Source organism: Leucoraja erinacea, chromosome 2 (assembly GCF_028641065.1).
Source record: "Leucoraja erinacea ecotype New England chromosome 2, Leri_hhj_1, whole genome shotgun sequence".
NCBI classification, from domain to species: domain Eukaryota; kingdom Metazoa; phylum Chordata; class Chondrichthyes; order Rajiformes; family Rajidae; genus Leucoraja; species Leucoraja erinaceus.
Genome location: NC_073378.1, coordinates 75,873,369 through 75,889,696, shown reverse-complemented (window position 1 = coordinate 75,889,696; position 16,328 = coordinate 75,873,369). Strand labels below are relative to the sequence as shown.

The window sequence follows — 16,328 nt, the reverse complement described above, 5'->3', positions numbered from 1 at the left end:
CTGCCTCCACTACTTCCACTGGAAGCTCATTCCACACCGCTACCACTCTCTGAGTAAAGAAGTTCCTCCTCATATTACCCCTAAACTTCTGTCCCTTAATTCTGAAGTCATGTCCTCTTGTTTGAATCTTCCCTATTCTCAAAGGGAAAAGCTTGTCCACATCAACTCTATCCCTCTCATCATTTTAAAGACCTCTATCAAGTCCCCCCTTAACCTTCTGCGCTCCAGAGAATAAATACCTAACTTATTCAACCTATCTCTGTAACTTAGTTGTTGAAACCCAGGCAACATTCTAGTAAATCTCCTCTGTACTCTCTCTATTTTGTTGACGACCAAACAGTTTAACAGACCAAAGGCTGACATGACTAAAATTAAACTTCAAAATTGTAATATATCCAGGAATTAATAACCAGCAACAGTACAATACTATACGATACAATAGAACTTCATTTATCCCAGTAGGGAAATTGATCTGCCAACAGTCATAAAACACAAGACACATGAAACATGAAATTAAAGTGACGAGTGGAACGGATTGGGGATGTGCATAGATATGGGGAGGGGGGGAGGAAAGGGGAATCAGTCTACCCCACTACAGAAGGGGGAGGAGTCCAGTAGCAGGTCGGTGAAGTGAATGACCCACCTTCCAACACTACAATGCCTTTCCACAGTCAGCAAGGCAGAGGTTAGGAGCGTAACAAAGTACTTTCCACTTTCCCGTGTGATTGCACGTTCCACAAAGACTCAAGAAGTTTGACACAATACAGGACGGATCAAAATGCTTAATACCACCCTCTATCTTATACATTATTCCCTCTAACACTGGTACTCTGTGACTGCTATATGTACCATATACAGAATATACTATGGTTACCTACTGTGTAAGGTCTAATGGAACCTCGCAAACTTGCAATCTCACCACCAAAGAGTTGGGATAAAATGCAAGTGAACTCCAGCACCTTTGTGTTCCCCACCAAGCCTAATATAATGCTGACCTGAAAACAAACTTATTTTCAACATCACAGTCTCGATCCCTGAGCTCTGTACTCGACATCGCTGTCGGAGTGCCTTAATCAGACATTCCAGATGTGATGGACACAAAAAACTGGGGTAACTCAGCAGGACAGGCAGCATCTCTAGAAAGAAGGAATGGGTGACGTTTCGGGTCAAGATCCTTCTTCAGACTGGTGAATCAAGGTACAACATTGCCAGGTGTTCTAATAATTAAAATCACGAGAATGGTGCTATGACTTTTTTTTTACTGAAGAAAATAGGGAAAAAATCTGATAAAATACAAATTTTAGTCTAAACTAATTTGGGGGCATTTTTCAATGTTAAAGGCACAGTTTTCATGCAAGTTGTCCTTGCTAAGTCATTATTTTGGCCCCATCACTGTGGCAGTTCAAAGCAAGGACAAGGGTGATTAAAAAAAATGATGCAGCTACCTAATCATGTTTTTTGTCTTGGTATTAGAATAACTCTTTTGTAAAAATTGGACTATCTTGATCGTGATGAATGACAACTAATGGTACTTTAATGTCACATGGACTTTGGTACGGTGACATTTCCTTTTACATATAGTTGTAACAATATTTTTACAGTAGGCACAATTATACTTAAGTCCAAGAGTGTAAGAATAGGAGATTATGCTGAGGCAGGACATAAGTGTCGCCATGTTCCCGATGCTATTTTTCATCCTTCACGTTCAAAATTGGTAAAAATGTCTTAACTTGGTCATACGAGCTGCTATTGTGATCATTGGTTTGGGCAGAATACCTGAAAGTTCATTCCTTAGAGTGGTTTTGTTAAATATTTCAGGTGTTGGACTGGATTGAAAATCATGGAGAAGCTTTCCTCAGCAAACATACTGGAGTGGGAAAATCACTACACAGAGCCAGGGCTTTACAGAAGCGACACGAGGATTTTGAAGAAGTTGCACAGGTAAGTTCAACTCATGCATACTGGGAGATGAAGAGTTACATTTGATTTTCTATCAAGAGATGCATGATATTTGTGTATTCTTAAGGATCCTGTGTGCAAGGTTAATCTAGGGCTTGTAGTTCCATGTTATATCTCCATGTTAATTATCCATTTCGTCTTGCTCTGACTCCTTGACCTCTTGGAGTGTTCAAATGAAGACCAAACTAAGATTGAGAAACAGCATCTCATCCTATGACCAAGCTCATTACAGTCCCCGGCACTCCTGAGAATTCGGCAATTTCAGAAATGTACTCCTGCCAGTTGGCATCAGTCCAATCGGCTGGGTATGCCAACATTCTTATTTATGATTAGATAAATGCATTGCACCATATCTCAGTTTCAGAAATGTTAAATGTTTTCTCTCCTCAGTTCTTATTCGTTGCCTATTTAAATGTTTTCCCTAGAGTTAACGAGCCTCGACCAGCACCACAATGATTTGCATTACAGTCTCACTTGGCCTCCACTGTATCACAAACTTCCCCTTTGTTCTCCTCACCCCTCCTCTATGGATATTATCTATCTTTTCCTAGATCTGATGATAGGTCACTACCTCTGTTTCTCTCTGTACAGATGCTACTTGATCTGCTAAGTACTTCAGGATTTTAGACATTGCAAACTATTCAAACCTTAAATTTTGCAATTGATTTGTAATCTTTAAAATCTTGCTGTGGTGCATCTAAAAATTTAATTAGGCATGGTTATATGAAATGAGAGCGAATGAGTTTACAGAACCTTAAAATAAATTGTAGAAGGATCCCCTTTGTTCATCGTGTCCATACCAGATAAAGAACTTATTCAGACTAATTTCACTTCTGAACTCCGTGTGTAGCTATTTAGGTATGAGCCATCGTGAGTTCTGCCAGGTGCTCTTTAAACATGAAGACAGTTTGTGACTGTCACACAATGAGGTTCAGAACATGGGTTGGGTGCAAAATAAATTCCCCATCTTCCTCACTCCCCATCCCCCCACGTAATAAGGACAGAGTCCCCCTTGTCCTCACCTTCCACCCTACCAGCCGTCACATGCAACAGATCCTCCGACATTTTCGCCACCTCCAACGGGATCCTTCCACTGGCCACATCTTCCCATCTCCTTCCCTTTTGGCTTTCCGCAGAGACCGTTCCCTCTGTAACTCCCTGGTCAGTTTGTCCCTTCCCACCCAAACCATCCCTTCCCCTGGTACTTTCCCTTGCAACCACAGGAATTGCTACACTTGTCGCTTTATCTCCCCCCTTGACTCCATCCAAGGACCCAAGCAGTCTTTCCAGATGAGGCAGAGGTTCACCTGCACCTCCTCCAACCTCATCTATTGCATCCGCTGTTCTAGGTGTCAGCTGCTGTACATCGGTGAGACCAAGCATAGGCTTGGCGATCGCTTCGCCCAACACCTCCGCTCGGTTTGCACTAACCAACCTGATCTCCCGGTGGTTCAGGACTTCAACTCCCCCTCCCTTTCTGAATCCGACCTTTCAGTCTGAAGAAGGGTCTCGACCCAAAACGTCACCTATTCCTTTGCTCCATAGATGCTGCCTCACCCGCTGAGTTTCTCCAGCATTTTTGTCTACCTTCGATTTTTCCAGCATCTGCAGTTCTTTCTTAAACACTCTCCATCTTCCAATCATTTTGCAATCGGCGAGGGGCGGCACGGTGGCGCAGTGGTAGAGTTGTTGCCTTACAGTGCCAGAGACCCGAGTTTGATCCTGACTATGGGTGCTGTCTGTATGGAGTTTATACGTTCTCCCCTCTGGGATCTCTCGTTTTCTCCCACACACCAAAGAAGTACAGGTTTGTAGGTTCATTGGCTTGGTATAATTGTAAATTTTCCCTAGTGTGTGTAGGATAGTGTTAGTGTGCGGAGATCACTGGTTGGTGCAGATTTGGTGGGCTGGAGGGCCCGTTTCCACACTGTATTTTTAAACTAAACCAAATTAAACTAAACTATTAAGTCAAGAGTGTTTTATTGTCATATGTCCCAGATAGAACTTACTTGCTGCTGCACAACAGAATATGCAAACATCATATATGACAAACGAGACGGAGAAAAGAAAAGCTCAGTGTGTATATATACACATATTCACAACGTACCCATATATTTTACAACGTACCCATTTCCCATTTTAGCTGAAATTGTCAGTTTCACCCTTACACTACACTCCACCCCTTGAGGAGTCATCAATTTACATTAGCGGCCATCTAACTACATTTTACTCCGTATACAAACAATAATAATCAAAAGTACAGTATTATAATTATTTCTCTATGAATGTGAGGTGATTATGTGTAACATTAACTATCCATGCCACGATGGCGTGAGTTATGTGTTCTATCAAACACCGAGCTAGTTTTGACAGTCTCTGTGAAAGCAAAGCTTATCTCATTAGCCTTGCAAGCATCCCCATGATTTACTCGCCCCTCTTTACTATGCCATAAAGATTGGCTCGGGGAGGGGGCAGTGGCGTGTCTGATAAGAAATGCTATAAAGATGGGTGTTGGGCGCCCTTTCGGTGAGAGTACCTCAGCCTTCGACCGTGTCGCGAACGGTGCCAGGTGATCAAAAACGAAACATCCTGTGGCGTGCTCTGATGAGTTTGCGAGTGCTTATGGGTTTACGTGAGTATATGTAGAAACACCCTGCGGCGTGTCCTACTGTGTACTCGGGATTTGCGAGTGCGTTCGAGGATATACGAGGAGACGTGATTGTATGTGCCTTATTTAGTAGTGTAATAAATTACTCAATGAATCAAACTGTTATTTGAATTCAGCAAGCAAAGCGGTGTTTTGAACACAATTTCACCTCACATTAACCCCACACACCCTAAATCCCGTTACATTCGGCCCACAGGCTCAATACCACCACTCCACCCTTTTGGCACTCCTCACACGCAGTAGGGAAGCACATAATTGCAGAATATTATGCCAACCACCACCAAAACAAGTCCAGTCATCAGCCATTGCATAATATTAATATGCCTGCAACCTCTGAACCACCAATTCCACCATGCGCTCTCCGTGGCCTCATGTTTACCAACCCTATTCAAGGCCTCAACCTGTTATCGCATGTGGGCCACCAGGTTTGTAATCCAGTATGTAAATGCAGCATTCTCTCCCTATGATGGCACAAATCACAGGTAGTAGGAAGTACAGGGCCATGCGATTCTGCAAGGCGACAGCGGATTGCCACCATTTTGGCACTCAGGGCTTGGATAGTCTGCCCTGCCTCTACTAGCCCCAGAGTGGCCCTGTTGTCTGTGATGTGGGACGTGCACAAACTCAGTTTAAGTGGGTACATATGCAGGAGTGAGAGATAAGGGCCTGTCCCACTGCGGGGACCCAATTTGCGAGTGTAGAAGAGTTTAGGAGAGTATGAAAAAGTGTCATGATCGTGTTGTATCGCCGAAGTAGAACACCTTCTTCGACCTTCCTCGACTATGTAGGGAACCTCCTACGAATATGTTGAAGATCTCCTTCGACTATGTAGAAGACCTCCTTCGATCTCCTTCGACCTCCTTCGACGATGTTGAAGACTAGCTTCGGGAAAATTGGACACCGAATAGTGGAGAGTGAAGATGACCACCTTCAACAATGCTAACACTATCTACGACTACCTTCGACTACCCTCGATTACCTTTGATTGCCTTAGATTACCTGCAAATAGTATGCCGACCTACTACAACCTACTTCGACTAAACCTACGTTTCCAAAATTCTGCTGCGTCTTTGTGTTAATCCAGCACTGTGTGTTCACTTTGTTAACCAGCATCTGCCCTTTCTTGTGTATGACATTATTTGTATCCGTGGCAGTTGATTGTGCTGGAGTAACACAAAGACGTCACCCATTCCTTCTCTTCAGAGATGCTGCCTGTCCCGCTGAGTTAAAGAGTGCCCATGGTAGAGTCACGTGTCACTACGGTAAACTCACGGGCTACTACGTTCTTACAACAAGTTTAAAAGTTAAACATTTTTACTTCAAGAGTAAATTTGACTTGTGGAAATCTTTCATCCTGTTGAAAGATTTTCATGAGTTAACAAGTTTCCCGAGTGCCTGCCGTTAGTGTTACGAGTTCCGACGTTCCCGCTATGTTAATTCTACGTGATTCCCACGAGTTTGATTTGTTTTAAATTTGGTAATATAGATAATCAGGGCCCATTGTCTTAATGCCACTGCCCCCTCCTTGGCTGTGGACCATTGGGGGGGGGGGTCGTAAGTCTGTTGATGGGGGAAGGGAGGGACCCTGATCCACTGCCTGCTTCCCGCTATGGTTATCATACCAGATTGTCCCCATCCCAGGTATTAATGTCATCCCCCCCTTATCATTAGTGAACGGACTTTAATCGGGTCAACTTACCAGTCCGTGAGCTTAGCTGCCTCAGCTTGCTGGAGTCTGGCCAACCCACAAGCATTGTCCACCGCCTGGTTTTCCATCTCCATTGCCCGGTTTCTGGATGTCTCCACTGCCTCTAATAGAGTCAGTGGGTCCTCCTTTAATTTATCAATTTTGTCTTTTAGGTTTTTTACTTCTTGTTCTTTCTGTTTAAGACTCTCATGCCGAGATTTAACTATTGATAGTAACAGTCAGAATGCTCCTTTGTGGCTCCCCTTTTACTTGTGGAACCCGCTCTCTTTTTACTGTGTCAATATATTATGTCCGATTGTAACATTAAGTTTGTTGATTAGTGCATCGGACTTGTCGATGGGCGTCCCTGATTGAGTAATTAAGTTGGCCAAACTCGCAAACTCGTCCTTATTATCCACCCACCCTGGAATCCGATAAGTTGCAGGCTCCACTGCTTTTTTTGACTTGCACATTATTTATTACCAAGTGTCTGTTATCTGAATCCTGCCGACTACACCAAATGTTGTGTCCGATAAATCACTGGATTCAGATAACAGTTTGTTTCACTCAGTAATTTATTACATTACTAAATAGGGCACATACACTCACCTATCCTCGAATATCTCCGAACGCACTCAAAAACCCTGAGTACACAGCAGGGCACGCCGCAGGGTACTTCTTTATACACTCACGTAAACCCGTACGTACTTGCAAAATCATCAGAGCACACCACAGGATGTTTCGATCTTGATCACCTGGCAACTATTTTGTGTTGTGTCTGCCAAAGTTACGCTTTCCCAGAGAATGGCCCGGGAAAGGCTGCATTCCCAGGCAATGAACACAGGGGCGAGGAGATAATGCGTTTGAAAACTTGTTTTCAAGAGGCTATGGAATGTAGGGCTGCTAACTTAGCTGAAAACTCCATTTCACATTTTAGCTGTAATTGTCAGTTTAACCCGTACACTACATATTGTTTAAATTGTCTAAGGCGTAACATGTATTCAGCATTCACCACATTTTGAATTCAACTTTTGTTTTCAGAATTAGTCCAAGTTTTGGACTTAGTTGAGAACTATTTGAGGTTACCTCTGCTAATTCCCAGAGATGCCGTACGATTGGCAGCCCCGCCAACAGTCTGTTTTTTTTGTCTTTTAAAAATTTTTTAGTGTGTGTTAAAAGTTTGTGTAAATGTTCTCCAGTTTGTTTTATGTGGGGGGAGATAGATGGGTCGGGGAAAACTTTTTTTTCAGTTTCTTACCTTGCCAGAGAATGCAATTAATTTTTGGATCGCATTCACCGGTCGCTCTGCAGCCTACCATCGGTGGAGCTGGAGGTCTCCTCGGATAGACTTGGGCCACACCGCGAGGCGTGGACTTACATCAGAATTGAACTGAGATCGCTCCAACTGTGGCCTGCGGACTTTACATCTGCAGCTTGCAGTCTCGGGATAGGCCGTGGATGTTGGGAGCTCCAAGATCGCAGAAGGTTCGACCAGCCCCGATACGAGGTTCGATCGTCCGGCGCGGGGGAGGCTGACATCCCCCCGATGCAGGAGCAGATCGCCTTGACACAGCCGGCTACGGGAGTCAATGGAGGGCTGGAGGCCCCCGACCGCGGGAGAGCAAAGGGAAGAGATTGAATTTTGTTTCGTCTTCAATCACAGAGAGGAATGTGGAGGAGTCTCTGTGATGGATGTGTATGTTAAAATGTGTTTTGTGTGTTCAGTTGCTTTTTATTTGTACGAGTTACTTGGCAAATTAAATTCCTCGTATGTTGTAAAACATACTTGGCTAATAAAGTATTATTGTGATTGTGATTGATTTCCCCTGGCATTACCTTCCCCCCCCCCCCCACCCCCTCCCTAGTTTTCCAACTCCTGTTGAACCTGCCTACTTGTTGAAGTGTTAATTAATTGTGGGATATTTAGCTTCACTAGGTAGCATTTAACGCGTGACTAGGTTTCACCTGTATACTGATTGCTAAATATGTTTTTGTACATGGTACACTTTGGGACGTTACATCACTGTCTCCAAGTGTATCATGTGCTTACAATGACATCAGTCAGCATAGAGATTCCAACTGCCGTAACTTCACTGTTACTGTATTATAGAGAGAGTACGTTCTTCGAGAATGAAATGGGCCTCAAACACAGGAATTGATTTTTTCCGGAGCCCATTTAACTGAACTGATTTAAATCTACAAATTTAAAGGCTATTTTATTTTCTATTGAACAGTGATTCAACAATATTTTTGTTGCAATTAGACTTCGGCTATTAACTAAATATGTCATTAAATCTAATATGGGTTTTTATAGAATTGTAAACTATGGAAAGAGGCCATTCGGCGCAACTTATCCAAACCTTCTAGTGGGGACCATTCTGTGATATCTCCATTGCCCAACAATTGGTCCATAAATCTTCATGCCTAAATGGCTTCAGTGTTCATCGAAACAATTCTTCAATCTGGTCAGCGGTCCAACTTATACTCTCTTGGGCACTGCATCAAGTACTTGCTTCCCTCCTGGTGAACAAGTTTCCCATCTTATTCTCTGAGTCCCTTTCCGCTTAGCCTATACTTCTAACACTCCTGACAGAACAAGTTTCTCCAAACTATCCATTTAGCTAATACACTCAAGAAGCATCCTGGTAAACACCTTCTGTACCCTCTTCAAAGTTTCAAATAAAGATAAACAACATAGTTGAAGTTCTATATGGGATTTTGCTGGCTCAAGTAAAGAGATGAGCAAATTGTGTGAAAAGATACCGTGATTTTGGTAATGCATTTTAAATTTCATAAAGATTGGGATAAGCACTGTCAAAAAAGTGTGCATGCGTGTTAGCCTGCTTAGAATTTTCTGCAATAATATGCTCTGCAAAATCCCAGCTGTTCTGAGGGACCTTTATATAGCTCCCACCTGCCTTAAACCATTTTCTATTTCACTTTTTAAGTCAGCACAGCAAAAGGGGACTTTGAATGCAGAAGTAGAGAGGCTATGTTCCAATTTCAGAAAAAATTGGTCAGACCTCAGTTGGAGAAATACGTGCATTTGTGGTCACCAAGGTACAGGAAGGATCTGATAGCGCCGAAGGGGGTGCAAAGAACATTCAGCAGAATGTTGCAGTTCAGTTATGACAAGAGATTGGAGAAGTTAGATCTGTTACACCGTTGAGAATTTAAAGCGACATGATGACTGAGCGTTGCTTTAAAAGAGCATTGCGTTAAAATCAAGTGCTAATGTTACTGCAGCTTTGCACTGTTTGTGATCCTCCAATCATAAATAGTTTGAGTTTCAACCAAAAAAACTGAAGTGGGAAATTGAAGGTGGTTTGTTTGGTTATGATACATAAAGGAAATTTGAAGAAGCTGTCGTGTCTTGTGACTTTATTAATGGCAGTGATGGAAATGGGTTTGAGGAACTAGGGGTACTCTAAGGTCCATGAGGCTGAGGTTGGGGGGAAGGGGGGGGATTTTTATGTGCGGTCATACCCATGTAAGAGTACAAGAATGCATAACTTGTTTATTGCGTATTTATAATATAGTTTATTGTGTATTAAATGTCATAGCTGTTTTCTTGCATCTCTCTCTCAGACAGACGAAAGCAACGATCATAGAGTGGAGTAGGTGACATTTCGGGTCGAGACCCTTCTTCAGACAGACAGTCAAGGGAAAGAGAAACGGGAGATATAGGCATATCTTCCATTCATTTGTCCTTAGTACCGTCTATATCTCTAGTTCCTCTTTCCCCTGACTCAGTCTGAAGAAGGATCTTGACCCGAAATGTCATCTATTCCACTCTATGATCATCGCTTTCGTCCGTCTGTCCGCTCGTTCGCTCGCCCTTGGATTAAGTAGCGCAGGATAAAACTCTGAATTCACGCCATTCTCCTCCCATTCCCAATCTGATATTTCTGTCCTGGGCCTCCTCCATTGTCAGAGTGAGGCCCAGCGAAAATTGGAGGAACAGCACCACATATTTTGCATGGGTAGCTTACACCCCAGCGGTATGAACATTGACTTCTCTAACTTCAAATACCCACTGCTTTCCCTCTCTCTCCATCCCCTCCCTCTTCCCAGTTCTCCCATCAGTCTTACTGTCTCCGACTGCATTCTATCTCTGTCCTACTCATCCCTGATATCAGTATGAAAAGGGGTTTCGACCCGAAACGTCACCCATGCTGTCTGTTCCGTTGAGTTATTCCAGCATTTTACATAGTTACATAGAAAATAGGTGCAAGAGAATGCCATTCGGCCCTTTGAGCCATTCAATGTGATCATGGCTGATCATCCACAATCAGTACCCCATTTCTGCCTTCTCCCCATATCCTTTGATCCACTAGCCCTAAGAGCTCTATCTAACTCTTTTGAATGCATCCGATGAGTCGGCCTCCACTGCCTGCTGAGGCAGATAATTCCACAAATTCACAACACTCTGGGTGAAAAGGTTTTTCAGTTCTCATGGCCTACCCCATATTCTTAAACAGTGGCCCTTGATTCTGGACTCCTCGAACATCGGGAACATGTTTCTTGCATCAAGCGTGTCCAATCCCTTAATAATTTTATGTTTCTATAAGATTCCCTCATCCTTCTAAATTCCAGTGGATACAAGCCCAGTCGTGGCATTCTTTTATCATATGACATTTCTGCCACCCTGGGAATTAACCTCGTGAACCTACGTTGCACTCCCTCAATAGCAAGAATGTCCTTCCTCAAATTAGGAGACCAAAACTGCACACAATACTCCAGGTGTAATCTCACCAGGGCACTGTACAACTGCAGAAGGACCTCTTTGCTCCTATACTCAAATTCTATCATTATGAAGGCCAACATGCCATTAGTTTTCTTCACTGCCTGCTGTTTCTTGCATGCGTACTTTCAGTAACTGATGTACAAGTACATCCAGGTTTCGTTGCACTTCCCCTTTTCCTAATCGGACACCATACAGAAGAAGGGCCTCGACCCGAAACATCACCCATTCCTTTGCTCCAGAGATGCTGCCTGACCCGCTGAGTTACTCCAGCATTTTGTCTACCTGCCATTCAGATGATAATCTGCCTCTTGTTCTTGCCAGTTAAAGTGGATAACCTCACATTTATCCACATTATACTGCATCTGCAATGCATCTTCCCACTCACCCAACCTATCCAAGTCACCCTGCATCCTCATAGCATCCTCTTCACAGTTCACACTGCCATCCAGCTTTGTATCATCTGCAAATTTGCTAATGTTACTTTTAATTCCTTCATCTAAATCATTAATATATATTGTGAATAGCTGCGGTCCCAGCACCAAGCCTTGAGGCACCGCACTAGTGACTACCTGCCATTCTGAAAGGGAACCGTTAATTCCTACTCTTTGTTTCCTGCCTGCCAACCAATGTTCTATTCATGTCAATACCTTATCCCCAATACCATGTGCTCTAATTTTGCCCACTAATCTCCAGGAGAAAGCCCACTAATCTCCAGGAGATTAGGCTTTCTGAAAGTCCAGGTATACTACATCCACTGGCTCTCCCTTATCCATGTTACTGTCTACCTGAACTTGGTTGTTAGGAATAACATTCATTTCTTTTCTTTCATTTTTAAATGATAAATAATTTCAATTCAATTCAAAATGTACAGGTCTATTACCAAGAAGATCTTGGAACATTTCATATTGTTTGTCAATGCTCTGGATAGTCTACTCTTCTGCCTCACTTTCCCAAAGTTTACTTAAATTTAGAGCCTTGTTTGTGACTTATCCTTCGCCCTCTTAACAGGTATATCGAATACCATTCAACGGTGACTGCTAGCCAAGCGTTACTGCACCATTAACTAATTGACTAACTCAGACTATTTATTCATTATTTTTGTTAGCTGAAGGAAATATCGTTCCAGAAAAATTGAACACTATATTCTAACAATGGCACAACCAATGGTTTATACTTTCTATTAGCTTCTTAAGCATTATTTCCCATTTGAAAATGTAGCATATCATTTGCTTTTGAAGGTTTGTATTTCTGAACCCTGATTTTTAAAATGTGCATATTTTATGCATCTCCTTTCTCCAAAATCCCTCCCAAAATACATCATTGAGTTTTCGAGAGCGGGCAGAGCGGGGGAGAGATAGGAGAGCGGGTGTCAAGTCTTCTAATGTTTTTGCAGATTCCCCGCTTGAAAGGGATTTGATTTATCTACCCCGAAATGATGACCTGGATTCACTCAAACCAAACACTTCTTTTCCACCTTTTATTTTCTCCTCCTTTTATTTTGGCAGATTAGACTTTAGCAGTTTTAGTCTTTACCAGTTTTTGTCTTTAGCAGGTGAAAAACCTTTAGACACAAAGGCAGAAAATATACACATTACTGTAACCAAATATAAATAACAGAAAATTACATGTATCTAACATTCCAACATAGCAGCCATTTTGTTTTTTAAAATAATTTTCACATTTCATTAAATGAAAAATACAGATAATGCCCACTACTGTTACCAATTTTTTTAGCTTAATATCATATGAATCTTTACTGGTTTTTAACACATTTTATCATATTTTTTAAAGTGCAATTATTTAAACCAACACCACACATGGCATATAAGCATTAGAAATTAGCTCACATTAGCCCTTAACCCCACACCTCTCCCGACGCCGGGGCTAGAACAGCCAGGAACATCGGGCCTCCGTTGAGGCAACAGCGGTGGCCTTAATAGGCCTGACTTTTGGGTGAACTGGGGATGGGGACTGGACTTTGTGCCTTCCCCCACAGTGGTAACCACTGTGAGGGGATGATTTTTCTGTGTGTAAAGTACTTTGTTAGTCTGTGTCCAAGATGGCTGTCGGAAGAGAGAGTGGACGCTGGCGTGCTTTAGCTGCCGCTGCTCTCTCTTCACATTGTGTTTTTTATTTATTTTTTTATTTTGTGTCTTTGGAGCGATTTCTATCTTTAATTTGTGTATTGATGATGTCCTTATTATTTATTTTTCTCCGACTATATGTTTTTTTTTCTCTTCTGTTTAATCTTTGTAAGGTGACCTTGAGATTTGAAAGGCGCCCGAAAATATAATTTATTATTATTATTATTACACTGAAGCAGGATGCACTTTACATAGACGACAAACACTATCATCAACCTGTCATCTTGGTTAACAAACCCCACCAATATTTCAAACTTTCTCAATCAACACGTTAGCCAGACAAGTTTCTCAGACATTAAAGGGTTAAACAGAGTCTCTGGGGCTGCAGTCTTCGGCTCAGTTCATTTAGAGTTCAGTCCTTACCGGCTGCCAATCGGGTCTGTAGAAAATCAGTCCTGCTTGCCTTTTCTGGCTATCGCGGCAGTCTTTTCGGACAGTCCTTTTGATTTACTGTTCAAGTTTTGCCGCCCGCAAGTCTCTTCCGTCTTCTTCCCTGGCTTCTGGTGCTGTGTGCCCTTTTGAAAGCCCCGGGCAGAACTCGGCAGGCTGGGGTTCCGCCCACTTTAATCACTGTCTCGTGATTTCAATTTAGCATTTCTCTGCACCTGTCCTTTCATTTCAGTTTGACTTGACAGCGGGGGAGCGAGAGGAGAGCGGGGGAGCGAGAGGAGAGCGGGGGAGAGAGCGCAGAACGGGGTAGAGAGCAGGCAGAGCGGGGAGAGAGCAGGCAGGGCAGGGGGAAGCGGGGGAGAGAGTGGGAGAGCGGGGGAGAGGCACGAAGGCAGGGATGCAAATAAAATAACGTGGAATAATAAAACAACATGACATTACCTGAGCCCGTGCTCACGGTCTGGTAGCCCTGACAGCGAGTTTAAGAAATTCTCCCTTGAATTTTATTCAAAGAACGCGGTGTTAAAACACTATTACATTTACTGGGGAATGTGGATCGATGTATTGATGACATATTGTATAACTACTGTTAACTACTGGCTGTTAACACGTGCTAACAGTGGCCGTTAACAAATCGTTTTCGTCTGAGTTGAATAAATTGAGAAACGGCTCGAATCTTTCTGCAGTACTCATTAAACCTGAGCTGGAAATTTAAAACTAGGGGAACGCAGTACCCCTGCGTACCCCCCCATTTCCATCACTGATTATTGGAATCAATATTAAAAGTATTTTAGCAGTGTCATAAACACATTTTTGCTCTCAGGTATGGGTAATCCCTGCCAGGACTAATTTCAAATATAACTGTGTATATGACCCTTGCATTACCACCATGCAGGTGACGGAAATTCACCCCAACAGAATTCACAAATTACAACCCAGAAATTTTAGAAACGGAATAAAATAAAATTTGCTCTCAGAGAATTTATGTGGAGAAAAAAATGAATAAATCAATACAATTTTATTTTTTAAATCGCAATTCCTGGTGCATGCAGGGATGACACAGCTTTGCATTGTAGAAAATTAAGATATGAACTGTCACCCCTTCCCATTTTACGGAAGTCGTCTGTAGTTCTTCACAAGATAGACCTCCATGAACTATGCATTAAACAGTTCTCTATTTCATCCAGGATTGTGTTTGACTTCATTCTCATGCCTGTGCTCTTTCATGATCATACACATTTGAGATCATGGTCTCTCTGCCATGCTCATGTGTGCAGTGTGTAATACTATTGCTCTTATGCACTTGCAACCTCATATTTGGTCTGAAACACGCTCTCACTAACATTTCCACGGTTGTGCATTCCAATGAACACTCACCTTATTCATTTATGTTCAAGTGTATACGGATGTAAACCCTCCACACATTTTCTTACACATACATAAGTACTTCTCACACATGCACGCGTTCATATGTGGATTTGCATGCATGTAGCACTTCAATAGATTTCAACCAAAACTATTTGGTTTGCATCACTAAGGAATTATGCTGATTGAACCTGTCATTCTGTAGATTGACAGCACCGTAGGAAATGTTATATTCATCCCATTATTAAAATGAGATGATAAATCTATTGTGTCATCTGAAAATTTATATATATCTGATATTCCCTGAGTTTCTTAAGCAGCCAAATTATATATTCATTGTAATAGGTTAACTTTCTTGAATAAACTTGGCTCCATTTGGAAATTGGTTACATTGTGTTCCAGAATTCATTGAAAATCGCAGAAAATATAGAAACATTCTTTTCTTCTTTAGAACACATACACTAATGCAGATAAACTCCTGGAAGCAGCAGAGCAATTGGCTCAGACTGGAGAGTGTGACCCTGAAGAGATTTACCAGGCAGCCCATCAACTGGAAGATCGGATACAGGATTTTGTGAGAAGAGTAGAACAACGGAAAATTTTATTGGATATGTCGGTCTCTTTTCATACTCATGTCAAAGAGGTGAGATGTTATTTTTTTCCCTTTGTTTAATAATTGTATATTTTCACATCTTGATGTATTTCTGGCCAATGATTTTTAATGGATATTGCTAACTACGTATGAATAATATTGCCGCTTGGCTGGCATTTGTAGCAGTTGTGAAACAGTGGCCAGTCTACTAACTAGGATCTTAAACAGCATTTAAAGTTGATTCGTAATATGACCAGCTAAATGAATGATCGATGGATCACAGGCCTTTTTGCAGATGTATGTTAATTACTGCTCCTGTGAAGGTTTTTGAGAGAATGCTTATCGTTCCATTGTTGAAACATCGCAATCAATTGGGGAACTCTTGCCTTGTTGAATAGACATTTAGGAGAGGAGATTGGATGTTTCTTTTGGTGCTAAATTTCATTCTGAATTAGGATCTCCAGAAACTGTTTCTTCGTAGTTGAATTGCAAAAGTGGGAGGATATGCACCATTCATATGTTGAAAAATCACCAGTGATAATAGTTTTCCTGTGAGTGTGAAGAGTTTATATGTTCTTCATGGCAATAAGTTGCTTATTTAATTTCTACTGATAACGGGCATTTGGTTTTCTTCATTGAGCATTGAAAAATCACACCATTACATAATTTTGCAATAAATTATGACTGATCTCCCAAAGGTTGTACTTGGCTGCTGGAAATGGAGAAAATATAATAGGCTGATGACCCACACAAAATATGTTAACCCTGTTTGTGGG

General features: G+C 42.0%; 1 protein-coding gene across 4 annotated transcripts in view; it reads left to right on the top strand.

Moving 5' to 3' along the window:
- The window catches only part of LOC129711306 (triple functional domain protein), a 333,015-nt gene that overhangs the window by 140,703 nt on the left and 175,984 nt on the right, over positions 1-16,328 (top strand). For all 4 annotated transcript variants that reach the window (XM_055658878.1, XM_055658886.1, XM_055658868.1 and 1 more), the window contains exons 10-11: positions 1,819-1,941; positions 15,412-15,603. In XM_055658878.1, the coding sequence (XP_055514853.1) occupies positions 1,819-1,941; positions 15,412-15,603 (315 nt within the window). The remainder of the gene's footprint in view (positions 1-1,818; positions 1,942-15,411; positions 15,604-16,328) is intronic.